Here is a 12,655-nt window from a genome sequence, read left to right on the forward strand (position 1 = left end):
TCTTGGTGCTGTGGCTGGGGCTTTAGGGGATTTAGCTATCCTATACACCCCATCAAACGTAAAGTACTTAGCTTGTTTTGCCGGTAGGAGGGATGCCACCAGCCGTCTCACGAAGTGCGGCCGTTCTTCCAGGGGTATGTTTTCTGGGACTCCTCTAATCTTTATATTTTTTCTCCTGCCTCTGTCGTCTAGAGTGTTCACTTGTCTAGTTGTTTTTGTCTGGGCTGTTTGTATTTGGAGTACCTTGTCTTTTAGTGCCTGGAAGTCCTGTTGCAGGGCCAGTACTTCTGCTGCTGTGGTTTGGGAGCGTGCTGCTACTGTTTGCACTCTGTGGTTAGTGTTGCCAGGTCTGCTTTGAGGTTGGATTGGAGGCCTGTGAGCATCTCCTGTATGTCCTGCTTTGTAGCAGGAGCCAGTGGCCCTGACGTGCTGGCAGTCTCTTGGGTGGCCTGGAGTGGGCTCCGGGGTGAGTTCCCGCTCTCCGGTTGCTGGGATGTCGAGTCTCTCTCTCTAGAGGATTCTTTGGAGTCACTTGCTGGAGTCTGTGACGGCCACATCTGGCCTAATTCGCGCTGCGTTTTCGCGGCATTCGCGGGTGTCCTTAGGGACTTTCTCCCCATTTCACTGCCCGGGAGGTAGGGTGGTAGCAAGTTTGTGATTTTCTGCCCAGAGCCAGAAAGAAAGGCATCGATCGAGTCCGGACGGTGCCCTGAGCATGATGCCAACTTCAGGTATGTTGTGGCTGGCGAGAGGTCGCTGACGTTTGCCTTTTTTGAGTTGGGCACCTAGGAGCTTCAAAATATGGCGACCGCTCCTGTGCGCTGTTAGGCTCCGCCCCCCGACAGTGGACATTTGACAGCATCCAGACATGAGTTAATTTGATCACAAAGAAAAGAAAAGGCTTATTGGCATCTGCTATAGCAAATCCATAGTACAGATGGAGGCGGCTCCGTACACAGTGGTTTCAAACATAATTTTTATTCACCCCCCCCCCCCCAAAACAAAAAAATCAGCAAGCATCAGTGTGGCACATGCCTTCTCAACAGAACAAAAAATATCCCTGGCATTTAATATTAGGCACCATTGTAATGCTTCACAAGGGGAAGATTGCTATTGGTGCAGCATAGTGAAGTACAGCCCTCAATGGAGAAGCATTGCATTGGCCAAAATCATCTCATCAGATGATTTCATATGAAACATGGGTGATTTTAGTTTTAGTTTTTAATTCTACAGGGGGTCCCAAAATAATGTTTTTTTTTTTTTAGCTGTGTTTACTATATTTTTTTAACATAATTGTATGTTCCTTACAGAGTGTGAAAGTCAGGAGTATCAGAATGGGTGAGTTTTGTTTATGGCAAATATTCTAAATATTATTATTGTTGCTGTTACATAAGAGGTGTTTAAAATAGAACTGTCAGATTTAATATCACTGTCACAAACGGAGAGAAAGCCACAAAAAACTGCAAACATTTTGTTTTGTTCAAGTTAAAATGCATAATATTTCTCATATATACAAATGCATTGCAGTATATCACCAAAACCAACAAGAAAAAATAACAATCACAACAAATGCAAATAAATGAATAATACAATTAACCAAAATTTCTTTGCTGGTAAATGTACTGAGAGCTGAGTACTACGTACATTAAAACCATATACTGAGGTTTTGCCAAATCCAGCTGCTTAGTATTTGCATAGGGCACACCGGTCTGGAGGGGGTGCAATCTCCAATATCATTGCATGTAGCATGGCCAAGCAGACTGCAGTATAGTATCAGATGCATTTTCTACCTGGTCTGACAGAAGATCCTCTGCTGCTGTCCGCTAAACCAGACTACCTGAAAGTAAACAGGTGGGGGGGGGAAGAGACCACATGGGATGGGAGGCGGGGATGGGCAAAGAGACACACAGAAGGGCTGGGGGGACAAAGAGAAACACAGAGCGACTTGGGTGGCAAAGATACCTCACATAGGGGCTGGTGGAGGGGGACAAACAGACACACAGAAGGACTGGGTGGGACAAAGAGAAACAAAGAGGGCTTAGCAAACAAAGAGACACACTGTAGTATACAACCCAATATGCAGAGTGAAATCCCACTGGGGAATACATGGAGAAAGTTAGAACTTGCCTAAACCGGTACTTAGAATGGCCGGATAAAGAATATTAATAATAATTTAAGGATAGTCCAAAAGAGCCAAGGTCAAAGGAAGCCAGAAATACACTAAATCGAGAGACAAAAGCCGGGTCAGGGGAACCAGAGACACACAAGAACGATAAACAAAGCCTAGTCAAGGGAGCCAGAAAACAGAGTAGTCGAGCGCAAGCCAGGTCAATACCAATGAATACCAAAAGGGACAAAAGAATGCACTATAGGGACACTAGTAACACTAGGAACCACAACAGGGTGTCAGGATTACAGAATGATCCAGCACGTAGAATTGTGTAACACAGAGGACTGATAGGTAACGTATACCGGACCTTAGAATGGCCGGACTAACGTACCAAAGAATAGTCAGGAATATCCGAGGTCAAGAGAAACAGAAAGAGACACACCGATAAGGAAAAGCTAGGAGTCAGGGATACCAGAAAACAGGGAAGTCAAAAACAATGCCAAAGTCAAATAACCAGAATTACCAGAATCAATAACGCGCTCTCGGACAACCACAAGGGAAACCACGACAGGGCACTGAGCAGGATGAGAACTGGGTCTAAATACCCCTCCTCTAGATCTGATAGGCTGCAACCGGCCTTTGACCCCAAAGCAGTTACCAGGTTCCCATTTGCATAATTGCTGCTCAGCATTAACCCTTCTGTGGATTTGGTTGCTGCTCGACACAACTTTTCCTGTTTGGACAGTAAATGTCATTAACCACATTTTTATAAGCGGATGAATACGTGACACAGGGCACTGTGCCTTGGGCAAACTGAGGTTTTATATGTTTGACATGTTAAATGTGCAAGTGTACTGAGCTCTATTGATTAGAGCTCCTGTAACGTCATGACGCCGGCACACATGCACAGCGTCATATAAAGGGGCGGGCGCACACATCCGGTGTCCGAGAGTCTGACTGGAGCCTCTGACAGCGTGGGAGTGGCCATGGATCAGCGGACAGCCAGGGTGAGTACAGGGGATCTTACACACACAGAGGGGCTGGGGTGGGACAAAGAGGCTCTCACAGTGACTTGGGAAGGGGGGGGGGAGGGGAGACAAGCAAAGGTGCTGGGGGAAAGACAAGTAAAGGGGATGAGGGGAGAGAAATAAAATGGGGATGGGAAAGAGACACACAAAAGGTCTGGGTAGAGACACAAAAGGGTCTAGAAGGAAAGGGACACAAATAGAGGCTGGAGGAGAAAGAAACAAAGTTGCTGGGGGGGGGGAAGACAGACAAAGGAGCTGGGGAAAAGACACACAGAGGGGCTGGGGGCAAAAGAGACCCACAATGCTGCTTTGGGAGAAGAGACACAGAGAGCGGCTGGGGAAGGGGAAGAAGAGACACTCAAAGGAGTTTTAAAGAGAAGGAGGCCCACAAAGGGACTGAGGGAGAGATACAGAAAGTGGCTGGAGAGAGACACAAAAAAGGGCTGTGGAGAAAGAGACACACAAATGGGCTGGGAGAGAGACACACAGAGCAGCTGGGGAAGAGAAAAAAAAGAGTGTTAGGAGAACAAGAGACACACAAATGGGCTGGGGGAGAGGAGAGACATACAAAGTTAGAAATTTGGGAGGGAGGGGGGTTAGAATAGTGCAAGTAACTGGTCTTGAGAAAGGGGCAAAATAGTTTAGCATGGGCACTGTATCCACAGGCTTTTGCAGTTAGCTCCTATCTGAACTACGAGAGGTAGCAACATTACATAGCCACATAACAATTGAGAGCAACATGTTCTTTTTCCACATTGGGCTCTAAAAAGCCAGCTGGTGTGAACTAAGAGAGCTAGCTGAACATACAGGGAGTGCAGAATTATTAGGCAAGTTGTATTTTTGAGGATTAATTTTATTATTGAACAACAACCATGTTCTCAATGAACCCAAAAAACTCATTAATATCAAAGCTGAATATTTTTGGAAGTAGTTTTTAGTTTGTTTTTAGTTATAGCTATTTTAGGGGGATATCTGTGTGTGCAGGTGACTATTACTGTGCATTATTATTAGGCAACTTAACAAAAAACAAATATATACCCATTTCAATTATTTATTTTTACCAGTGAAACCAATATAACATCTCAACATTCACAAATATACATTGCTGACATTCAAAAACATAACAAAAACAAATCAGTGACCAATATAGCCACCTTTCTTTGCAAGGACACTCAAAAGCCTGCCATCCATGGATTCTGTCAGTGTTTTGATCTGTTCACCATCAACATTGCGTGCAGCAGCAACCACAGCCTCCCAGACACTGTTCAGAGAGGTGTACTGTTTTCCCTCCTTGTAAATCTCACATTTGATGATGGACCACAGGTTCTCAATGGGGTTCAGATCAGGTAAACAAGGAGGCCATGTCATTAGATTTTCTTCTTTTATACCCTTTCTTGCCAGCCACGCTGTGGAGTACTTGGACGCGTGTGATGGAGCATTGTCCTGCATGAAAATCATGTTTTTCTTGAAGGATGCAGACTTCTTCCTGTACCACTGCTTGAAGAAGGTGTCTTCCAGAAACTGGCAGTAGGACTGGGAGTTGAGCTTGACTCCATCCTCAACCCGAAAAGGCCCCACAAGCTCATCTTTGATGATACCAGCCCAAACCAGTACTCCACCTCCACCTAGCTGGCGTCTGAGTCGGACTGGAGCTCTCTGCCCTTTACCAATCCATCCATCTGGCCCATCAAGACTCACTCTCATTTCATCAGTCCATAAAACCTTAGAAAAATCAGTCTTGAGATATTTCTTGGCCCAGTCTTGACGTTTCAGCTTGTGTGTCTTGTTCAGTGGTGGTCGTCTTTCAGCCTTTCTTACCTTGGCCATGTCTCTGAGTATTGCACACCTTGTGCTTTTGGGCACTCCAGTGATGTTGCAGCTCTGAAATATGGCCAAACTGGTGGCAAGTGGCATCCTGGCAGCTGCACGCTTGACTTTTCTCAGTTCATGCAGTTATTTTGCGCCTTGGTTTCTCCACACGCTTCTTGCGACCCTGTTGACTATTTTGAATGAAACGCTTGATTGTTCGATGATCACGCTTCAGAAGCTTTGCAATTTTAAGAGTGCTGCATCCCTCTGCAAGATATCTCACTATTTTTGACTTTTCTGAGCCTGTCAAGTCCTTCTTTTGACACATTTTGCCAAAGGAAAGGAAGTTGCCTAATAATTATGCACACCTGATATAGGGTGTTGATGTCATTAGACCACACCCCTTCTCATTACAGAGATGCACATCACCTAATATGCTTAATTGGTAGTAGGCTTTCAAGCCTATACAGCTTGGAGTAAGACAACATGCATAAAGAGGATGATGTGGTCAAAATACTCATTTGCCTAATAATTCTGCACTCCCTGTATCATTTAATGGGAAATTATCACTTCACACATCAATTATTTTTATTTTTGAACAATACTTTTTTATCCCCTGTATTTTACAAATATGTGTTTGTGAGGTCTGAAAAATATTATTACATACAGAAGTTCAACCCATTGTAATTATTTCCAGCCTGGAACCAAGCTCCTCCATGATGACTTCCTGATAGTCCTTGTTATGCTGTCTGCCTTTTGCACCTGACAGTCAGCATTCATAGAACAGAAAAGAGAGGAAAAGAGACTAGCAATGAGGGATATTTATCAAACATTTTTGAAAGTGTCTTTTTCTGAAGGGGTGGGGGGGGGGGGTAAAAAATGATTTCCAATTTCTTAACCTTCTGTTTAATTTCTTGTCACATTACAGAAAAAACATGTGATAAATCCCCTTCTCCACCTCCAATTCCTGAAAGAACTGAAGAATCTTTCATCATTGCTAGTGAAGCTTCTGGTAAGTGCATTACATTATATAGGAGATTTGAAGACTATTTGGAAAACGAGGGATCAAAGATATATATTTGTATACATTTTGCTTTTCTTAAGGAACACTATAGTCACTCAGACCACCACTGTTCATGTCACCTTTAGCCCTGCAATGTAAAACATTGCTGTTTTAGAGAAAATGCAATAATTAACTTGCAGGACTAAGACTCCCTCTAGTGACTGTCTGTCAGACAGCCACTAGAGGTACTTCCTGAATTCTAAGGGACTCTGAGTCCCTTAAACAATGCTGGACGACCTCACGCTCTGCATGATAACATCCTATGGGGAGGCACTAAAGAGCTCAACACACATGCGCATTAGGTCCCCCAGTCTGATGATGTTGCAGGAGAGGAGACGGATGTTTACCCAGCACGGAAGGTCATCGGAGCAGGAATTGGGTGAGTAAATATGGGGTGGCACGAGGGAGGGGAGGGATATTTATCAAACATTTTTGAAAGTGTCTTTTTCTGAAGGGGTGGGGGGGGGGGGTAAAAAATGATTTCCAATTTCTTAACCTTCTGTTTAATTTCTTGTCACATTACAGAAAAAACATGTGATAAATCCCCTTCTCCACCTCCAATTCCTGAAAGAACTGAAGAATCTTTCATCATTGCTAGTGAAGCTTCTGGTAAGTGCATTACATTATATAGGAGATTTGAAGACTATTTGGAAAACGAGGGATCAAAGATATATATTTGTATACATTTTGCTTTTCTTAAGGAACACTATAGTCACTCAGACCACCACTGTTCATGTCACCTTTAGCCCTGCAATGTAAAACATTGCTGTTTTAGAGAAAATGCAATAATTAACTTGCAGGACTAAGACTCCCTCTAGTGACTGTCTGTCAGACAGCCACTAGAGGTACTTCCTGAATTCTAAGGGACTCTGAGTCCCTTAAACAATGCTGGACGACCTCACGCTCTGCATGATAACATCCTATGGGGAGGCACTAAAGAGCTCAACACACATGCGCATTAGGTCCCCCAGTCTGATGATGTTGCAGGAGAGGAGACGGATGTTTACCCAGCACGGAAGGTCATCGGAGCAGGAATTGGGTGAGTAAATATGGGGTGGCACGAGGGAGGGGGGGGGGGGGGGGGAGAGGACAGAGAGCACTGTAGATTCCTAACACTATATGATCCCTTTAATTTTAAGTCTCTTTAAATCCCTGTAGACATTCTTGTGTACTGTTTTGCTTTATTTTCGAAGGTTTCAAAGACAGAGGAAGAAACAATATACAGTTGTCTGATACATTAACAAGAACATTATTAAGACTGTAATTTAGGTAAACTACAGTTCTGTGAATTTAATCAATCAATTAATCAAAGCCATTTCATTAAATAATTTTCTTAAAGAAGGAACAAATTAGATGACCAGTCTGTCCATTCACCTGCTGTACTACTGACTGTCATCTATAGTGTAGTAAACCAGTCAATGCTTATTACAGTGTCCTTTTGGGATCCTTTTAATAAGCCTCAAGTGTAAGGTGTGTTAAATGTAGCTTCAGCTTGCAAATAATTGCTATTCAAGCCTTTCTGAGCTAGAGTTCTCCATTGTTGGTTAAAAGTGCTACATTAGTTATTTTTAAGTGGAGATTAACTTTAAGAATAAATCCTGAATGTTGTCATATTTCTAGAACTGCAGAGTTGTATCTCAGCAACACCCAGTCCTTCCCCTGCCATGGATACAGAATCCAGTGAATTGCTGGCACCACCAGAACCTGAAAAACAGTTCACTAGAAAAAAGGTATGAGATGCTAGTTGTTTTTATTATTTATTTATAAATTTACCAGGACATTACTCCCAAATGTCCTTCTGCTTCCCAGATAATGTATTCAACCGTGACCTTTTTAGGCCAAGATACCTTTTTATCACAGTTCTTATGTTCCCTGAATGTGAATTTCTACAGTCAATTCCAGTCTTGTATTACTCCTTGTGTTCTGGTTACTTTTTCTTAATATGACTTTACTGATCGAACACGCTGGATGGAGTCAGTGACAGCAATATAAATGCACACAAAGTATAACAGCTGTAAAAAATTTTTAAAAAAATAACAAAAATTGCAATATTGACTTTTGTGCCAAGAAACTATAATTGAGACATTGCTGGCATACATAAAATGAACCCATTACCCTAGAAAGACCCACTCTATCATGAGCCTGGAAACTACTGTAAAAAAATTACTAGCATTACAATATGGGCTGTAGGGGTACAGTTTTAATAATGTCCCTAAGTACCCAGGGTTCCAGAAGCTCTGATCCAGTATAAGTGCGTAGTGTAAGTGTACTCTTTTATCCACTCTCTTTTGTGTATATTATATAAATAAACTAGACGATGAAATATTTTAATAACATCCCTATTTGTAAACTTGGAGTGCGTTGAAAGGGAGTAGATAAGAAAGATCTGTGCTGCAGTAAATATCCTTTCCATGGAGAGTCCTCAATTCTCATCTCTCCACATCTCTCTCATCTAAAGTTAGCAACCAGCTGTGGGGAGATGAATAAGCAAGAAAAAGGCCCCCCTAAAAAACCTACTACTCAAAATATACAAATGAAATAAGACGGCAATAGAAGAAGCTTGAGTGGGTAAAATATATAGAAATAGAATTCATTCATGATGAAGGTGGACCATGTAAAAGACATAAATGGTTATTCAAAGTCAAAGTGGATTTACATTTTTAGGTTAAAATAGCCAAACTGGAATCATTTAAGCTATACTTTCAGTTTGGCAACACTGGCCTTAAAGGGACACTCCAGGCACCCAGACCACTTCAGCCCATTGGAGTGGTCTGGGTGCCAACTCCCACTACCCTTAACCCTGCAAGTGTAATTATTGCAGTTTTCATAAACTGCAATAATTACCTTGCAGGGTTAACTCCTCCTCTAGTGGCTGTCTACTAGACAGCCACTAGAGGGCACTTCCTGGTTTCTAGCACAGGTTTTCAGTGCTAGAGCGTCGCTGGATGTCCTCAAGCTATGTGAGGACCTCCAGCGTCGCTCAATTCCCCATAGGAAATCATTGACGTCGGCGGGGGAGGAGCGTGGGCGGACCTGAAACCACCCCTTCAGCAACATGGGATGGGTGGTGGGAGGGAGAGGGAACCTGCAGTGCCAGGAAAACTATGTGTCCCTTTAAATTTATAATCGATAAATAAATATTTTTGAATTCTCACTTGTCACGGTTTTGTAGATAGAGCCCAGGATGCAGTAACATACTGAGAATGTCTGAAGCAAGGTACAGGTAATAATAAGGCAGAAGCAAGGTCAGGCAGGCAGGCAATAGGTGAAGCCAGGCAGCATAGATTCGTAAATTGGAGTCAAGCCAAAGGTCAGGTACCAGGTTTTCAGAACAGGAGCAAGGAAGTAACTGGTAACAGCGAGGAGCACGGTTTAAATAGGAGTGAAGGATCAAACCCCCATGAGATGTCATACATTCCTCCTTGGTTAGTCCCCTTTAAGTAAGGCATCCTTCACCATCAAGACAAGCCAGGTTTGGCTTGTGCGCACCTAGGGCGTCCATTACTGAATCTGTTCAGTGGATTTCGGCCAGGTCGAATTACTAGACGCTGGCACGGCATCACACGAACGCCTCCCCTTCTTGGTTGCAGCCTCAGCATCGGAAGAGGAGAACAGAGCACCACCTGTTGGTGCAGAGAGGTCCGGCGTTCAACGGAGAGGAGTGGTGGAGGTAAGTGCCGAACAGGGCGATAGGCTGACACACTTTAGTGAATAACCTTGTTCGTGTCATTCATAGATATGTAAATAGCACTGTTTGGCTTTTACTTTTGAATAACCAAACTGTGTCCTTTTATTGACAGAGCCTAAGACTTTTACGAAATGCTAAAACAAGTAAGTAAACACTATTTTATCATAACTTTGAAGACTTGAGAAAATTGCGAGATATGGTTTGACCTGTAAAGATACTGTTAAAGGACTCACTTAGATCTATACAGAAAGAACTGCTCAAAACTTAATTTAATGTATTGAATGTATTGTGGAGTGACACAGATGAGTTACACAGTAAAATAAAGTACCAAAAATGAGTTTACTGTGCCTGCTATACTATGTTGAGAAAATTCTTATTAACCTGACCCCTAGAACCTATTTGTCTGCTAGGATGGGTACTTAAAATCTTTCCAATTATCCCGAGTTAGCATGATTATGGGCAGTATTTTGATTTCTTTCAGTACATGTAAAATCATACGTTGGCGAGCCATTTTGTTTGCCCTATGTATTTATGTATTTGGTGGATTAGCTCACAGTTTCTTCTCTTGCCAATGAGTAATATCTCAGGCTACCCTTCTCATCTGTACATGATCAATGAATTTAGCATTTTCAGTCTTAAAAATAAAATTAAACTGGTACACTCTGAACAAAATTATAAATGCAACACATTTGTTTTTGCCCCCATTTTTCATGAGCTGAACTCAAAGATCTAATACTTTTTCTATGTACACAAAAGGCCTATTTCTCTCAAATATTGTTCACAAATCTGTCTAAATCTGTGTTAGTGAGCACTTCTCCTTTGCCGAGGTAATCCATCCACCTTACAGGTATGGCATATCAAGATACTGATTAGACTGCATGATTATTGCACAGGTGTGCATTAGGCTGGCCACAATAAAAGGCCACTCTAAAATGTTTGCATAACCAAAAAACATATAGCTTAACCCTTTGTATAACTTTAATTTATTAAATATCACCCAAATTTCAGTCAACCCTGCATTTCTGCTTTTAATACAATTTTCCATCAAATCCACCCTCTGTTGTTAACCCTGAGGATGACTTTGTCCCTATTGCTGATACACCCTGCAACAACTAAGGAATCAAACAAGGCAAGACAGTGGGAGTCCATCCGTGCCACTCTTTAGGCTCAGGAACAGTCTAACAGGTTTAGTTCTATATTACCCCAGCTTCCTGCCATTTTGGTAGCTAGCGAGAATCCTGCACTTCAGCTAGTTCCAATCCCCAGTCGCAAAATCTGCCCAGCTAACTAGCAATCTCTGCACTAACTGGCACCTACACTTCCTCTAATCCCTAAGAAATCATTTGACGGCATCATTAACCCCCTCAGTGCCATTATACATGCCTGCTGCATTGAAATCACTATTTTGAAGAGAGTATATCTCCCGATCAATGTTCGACTGTTTTGGTTTCTTTTCTAGATACGTGCACATCTGCAAAATCATCAGAAGCTCCTCAAGCCAGCAAAATGCTTTCTTTTCTCCATTTTGGTAAGGCTTGCTGTAACATCACTCCAGAGCAACTTTTCATATTTATTTTAAAGCAGCAACACATTCTGCAACACTGTACAATTTATGAAATACAGAAAAAATAAAATAAAACAATAGACATAGTAATGCAAAAGGAATGGAAGTCCCTGGATGTGTGTTTAACCCCTTAATGACACAACTTCTGGAATAAAAGGGAATCATCATGGAATATTTCCGTCATGTGTCCTTAAGGGGTTAAAATAATGGCCTGAAAGTGTATTGAAATTGGAACCTACATTGAGGCCGAGAGTTGAATAATGAAGAGTAGAATGTGATGTTGTGTTACAAGAAACCAGCAGAAATATTTAATAAAACCAAACTAATCCTTGCTCCCAATGCTCCCCGGGTTCCTGGCCTCCACACTGACAATCCCCATACTAGTGAAAGACTAGAAATATATATTTCCATGATCTTTGATAAAATAACTTTTTACTCAAAGAAATGTGTGGACAATACTGCTCACACACCGCTTTCACATAAATGCGCCTGACTTGTTTTTCTGCATGACACCCAAAAACACACACAACATCAATGAAGAAGACTCACTCCAGCAAGACTTACGGTATTTTACAATGTTTCAGTGTCAATGATACCAAAATGTTTTTGATGACTGTCACAAAGGAAGAATTACACAATATAAAACAGGATTATAATTTTATCAAAATTAATAATAGCATAAGGATCTGTTCATCCAATTATTGTCCAAAGAAAAAGCTTTGAATCTAGTTAGTTCTGACTATGATTATCTTAGTATGATTAGTGTAGACTAAAGTGGTTGTGAACATCCAATCATGTCTAGCTATAAAAGCTAACTCTATACTATTCTCTTTCTATTCACTTCCAGGTTTTGGGAAAAGATTTGCAAAACCGAAAGGTCCCAGAAACCCTCCGGCAACATGGAATTTATAATAAGTTTGGTATCGCAAATCAAAAGAGTACTGTACAACTTTCTTAACAAACCCATAGGTTCTGCTGTATTCGGAATAATAAGAGCCTCATCTAACTGTTCCAACGTTATCAGAGATATTGAAGACGCTTGTGATAACTTGATGTAGTTGTCTAGCTACAGAGAGCCAACTATTTTGAAAGATGTCCAATTTTAGCAAAGAAGAAGGAAGAAACAAATGCACTGGGAAGCGTGCACGGACTTATTTATCCTGTATTTTGATTTATTGTTCTTTGGGTACACATTTATTTTCTCTATGATTTGTGAAGTCAATTTTATACCGACTATGCCTGCTACTAGCGTGTAGCTGAGTGGGAACTTTAAGGTGTATTATGATATAATTCTATCTGGGAGCACTACAGCTTATCCTGGATGCTTCGGGAATGACAATGAATTTCCCCCTTTTCGGGTATTGCTCTGTTCTAATAATGGTGGAGTGTAACG

General features: G+C 41.8%; 1 protein-coding gene across 1 annotated transcript in view; it reads left to right on the forward strand.

Annotated features, from left to right (window-relative positions):
• LOC134590658 (tyrosine-protein phosphatase non-receptor type 22-like) overlaps positions 1-12,248 on the forward strand; it is a 149,539-nt gene extending 137,291 nt beyond the window's left edge. The window contains exons 16-22 of the mRNA XM_063444421.1: positions 1,311-1,338; positions 5,876-5,959; positions 6,530-6,619; positions 7,631-7,740; positions 9,811-9,841; positions 11,158-11,226; positions 12,110-12,248. Of these exons, the coding sequence (XP_063300491.1) occupies positions 1,311-1,338; positions 5,876-5,959; positions 6,530-6,619; positions 7,631-7,740; positions 9,811-9,841; positions 11,158-11,226; positions 12,110-12,174 (477 nt within the window). The 3' untranslated portion in view covers positions 12,175-12,248. The remainder of the gene's footprint in view (positions 1-1,310; positions 1,339-5,875; positions 5,960-6,529; positions 6,620-7,630; positions 7,741-9,810; positions 9,842-11,157; positions 11,227-12,109) is intronic.
• The last annotated feature ends 407 nt before the right edge of the window (positions 12,249-12,655 follow it).

This window comes from Pelobates fuscus, chromosome 1 (genome assembly GCF_036172605.1).
Source record: "Pelobates fuscus isolate aPelFus1 chromosome 1, aPelFus1.pri, whole genome shotgun sequence".
Lineage (NCBI taxonomy): Eukaryota > Metazoa > Chordata > Amphibia > Anura > Pelobatidae > Pelobates > Pelobates fuscus.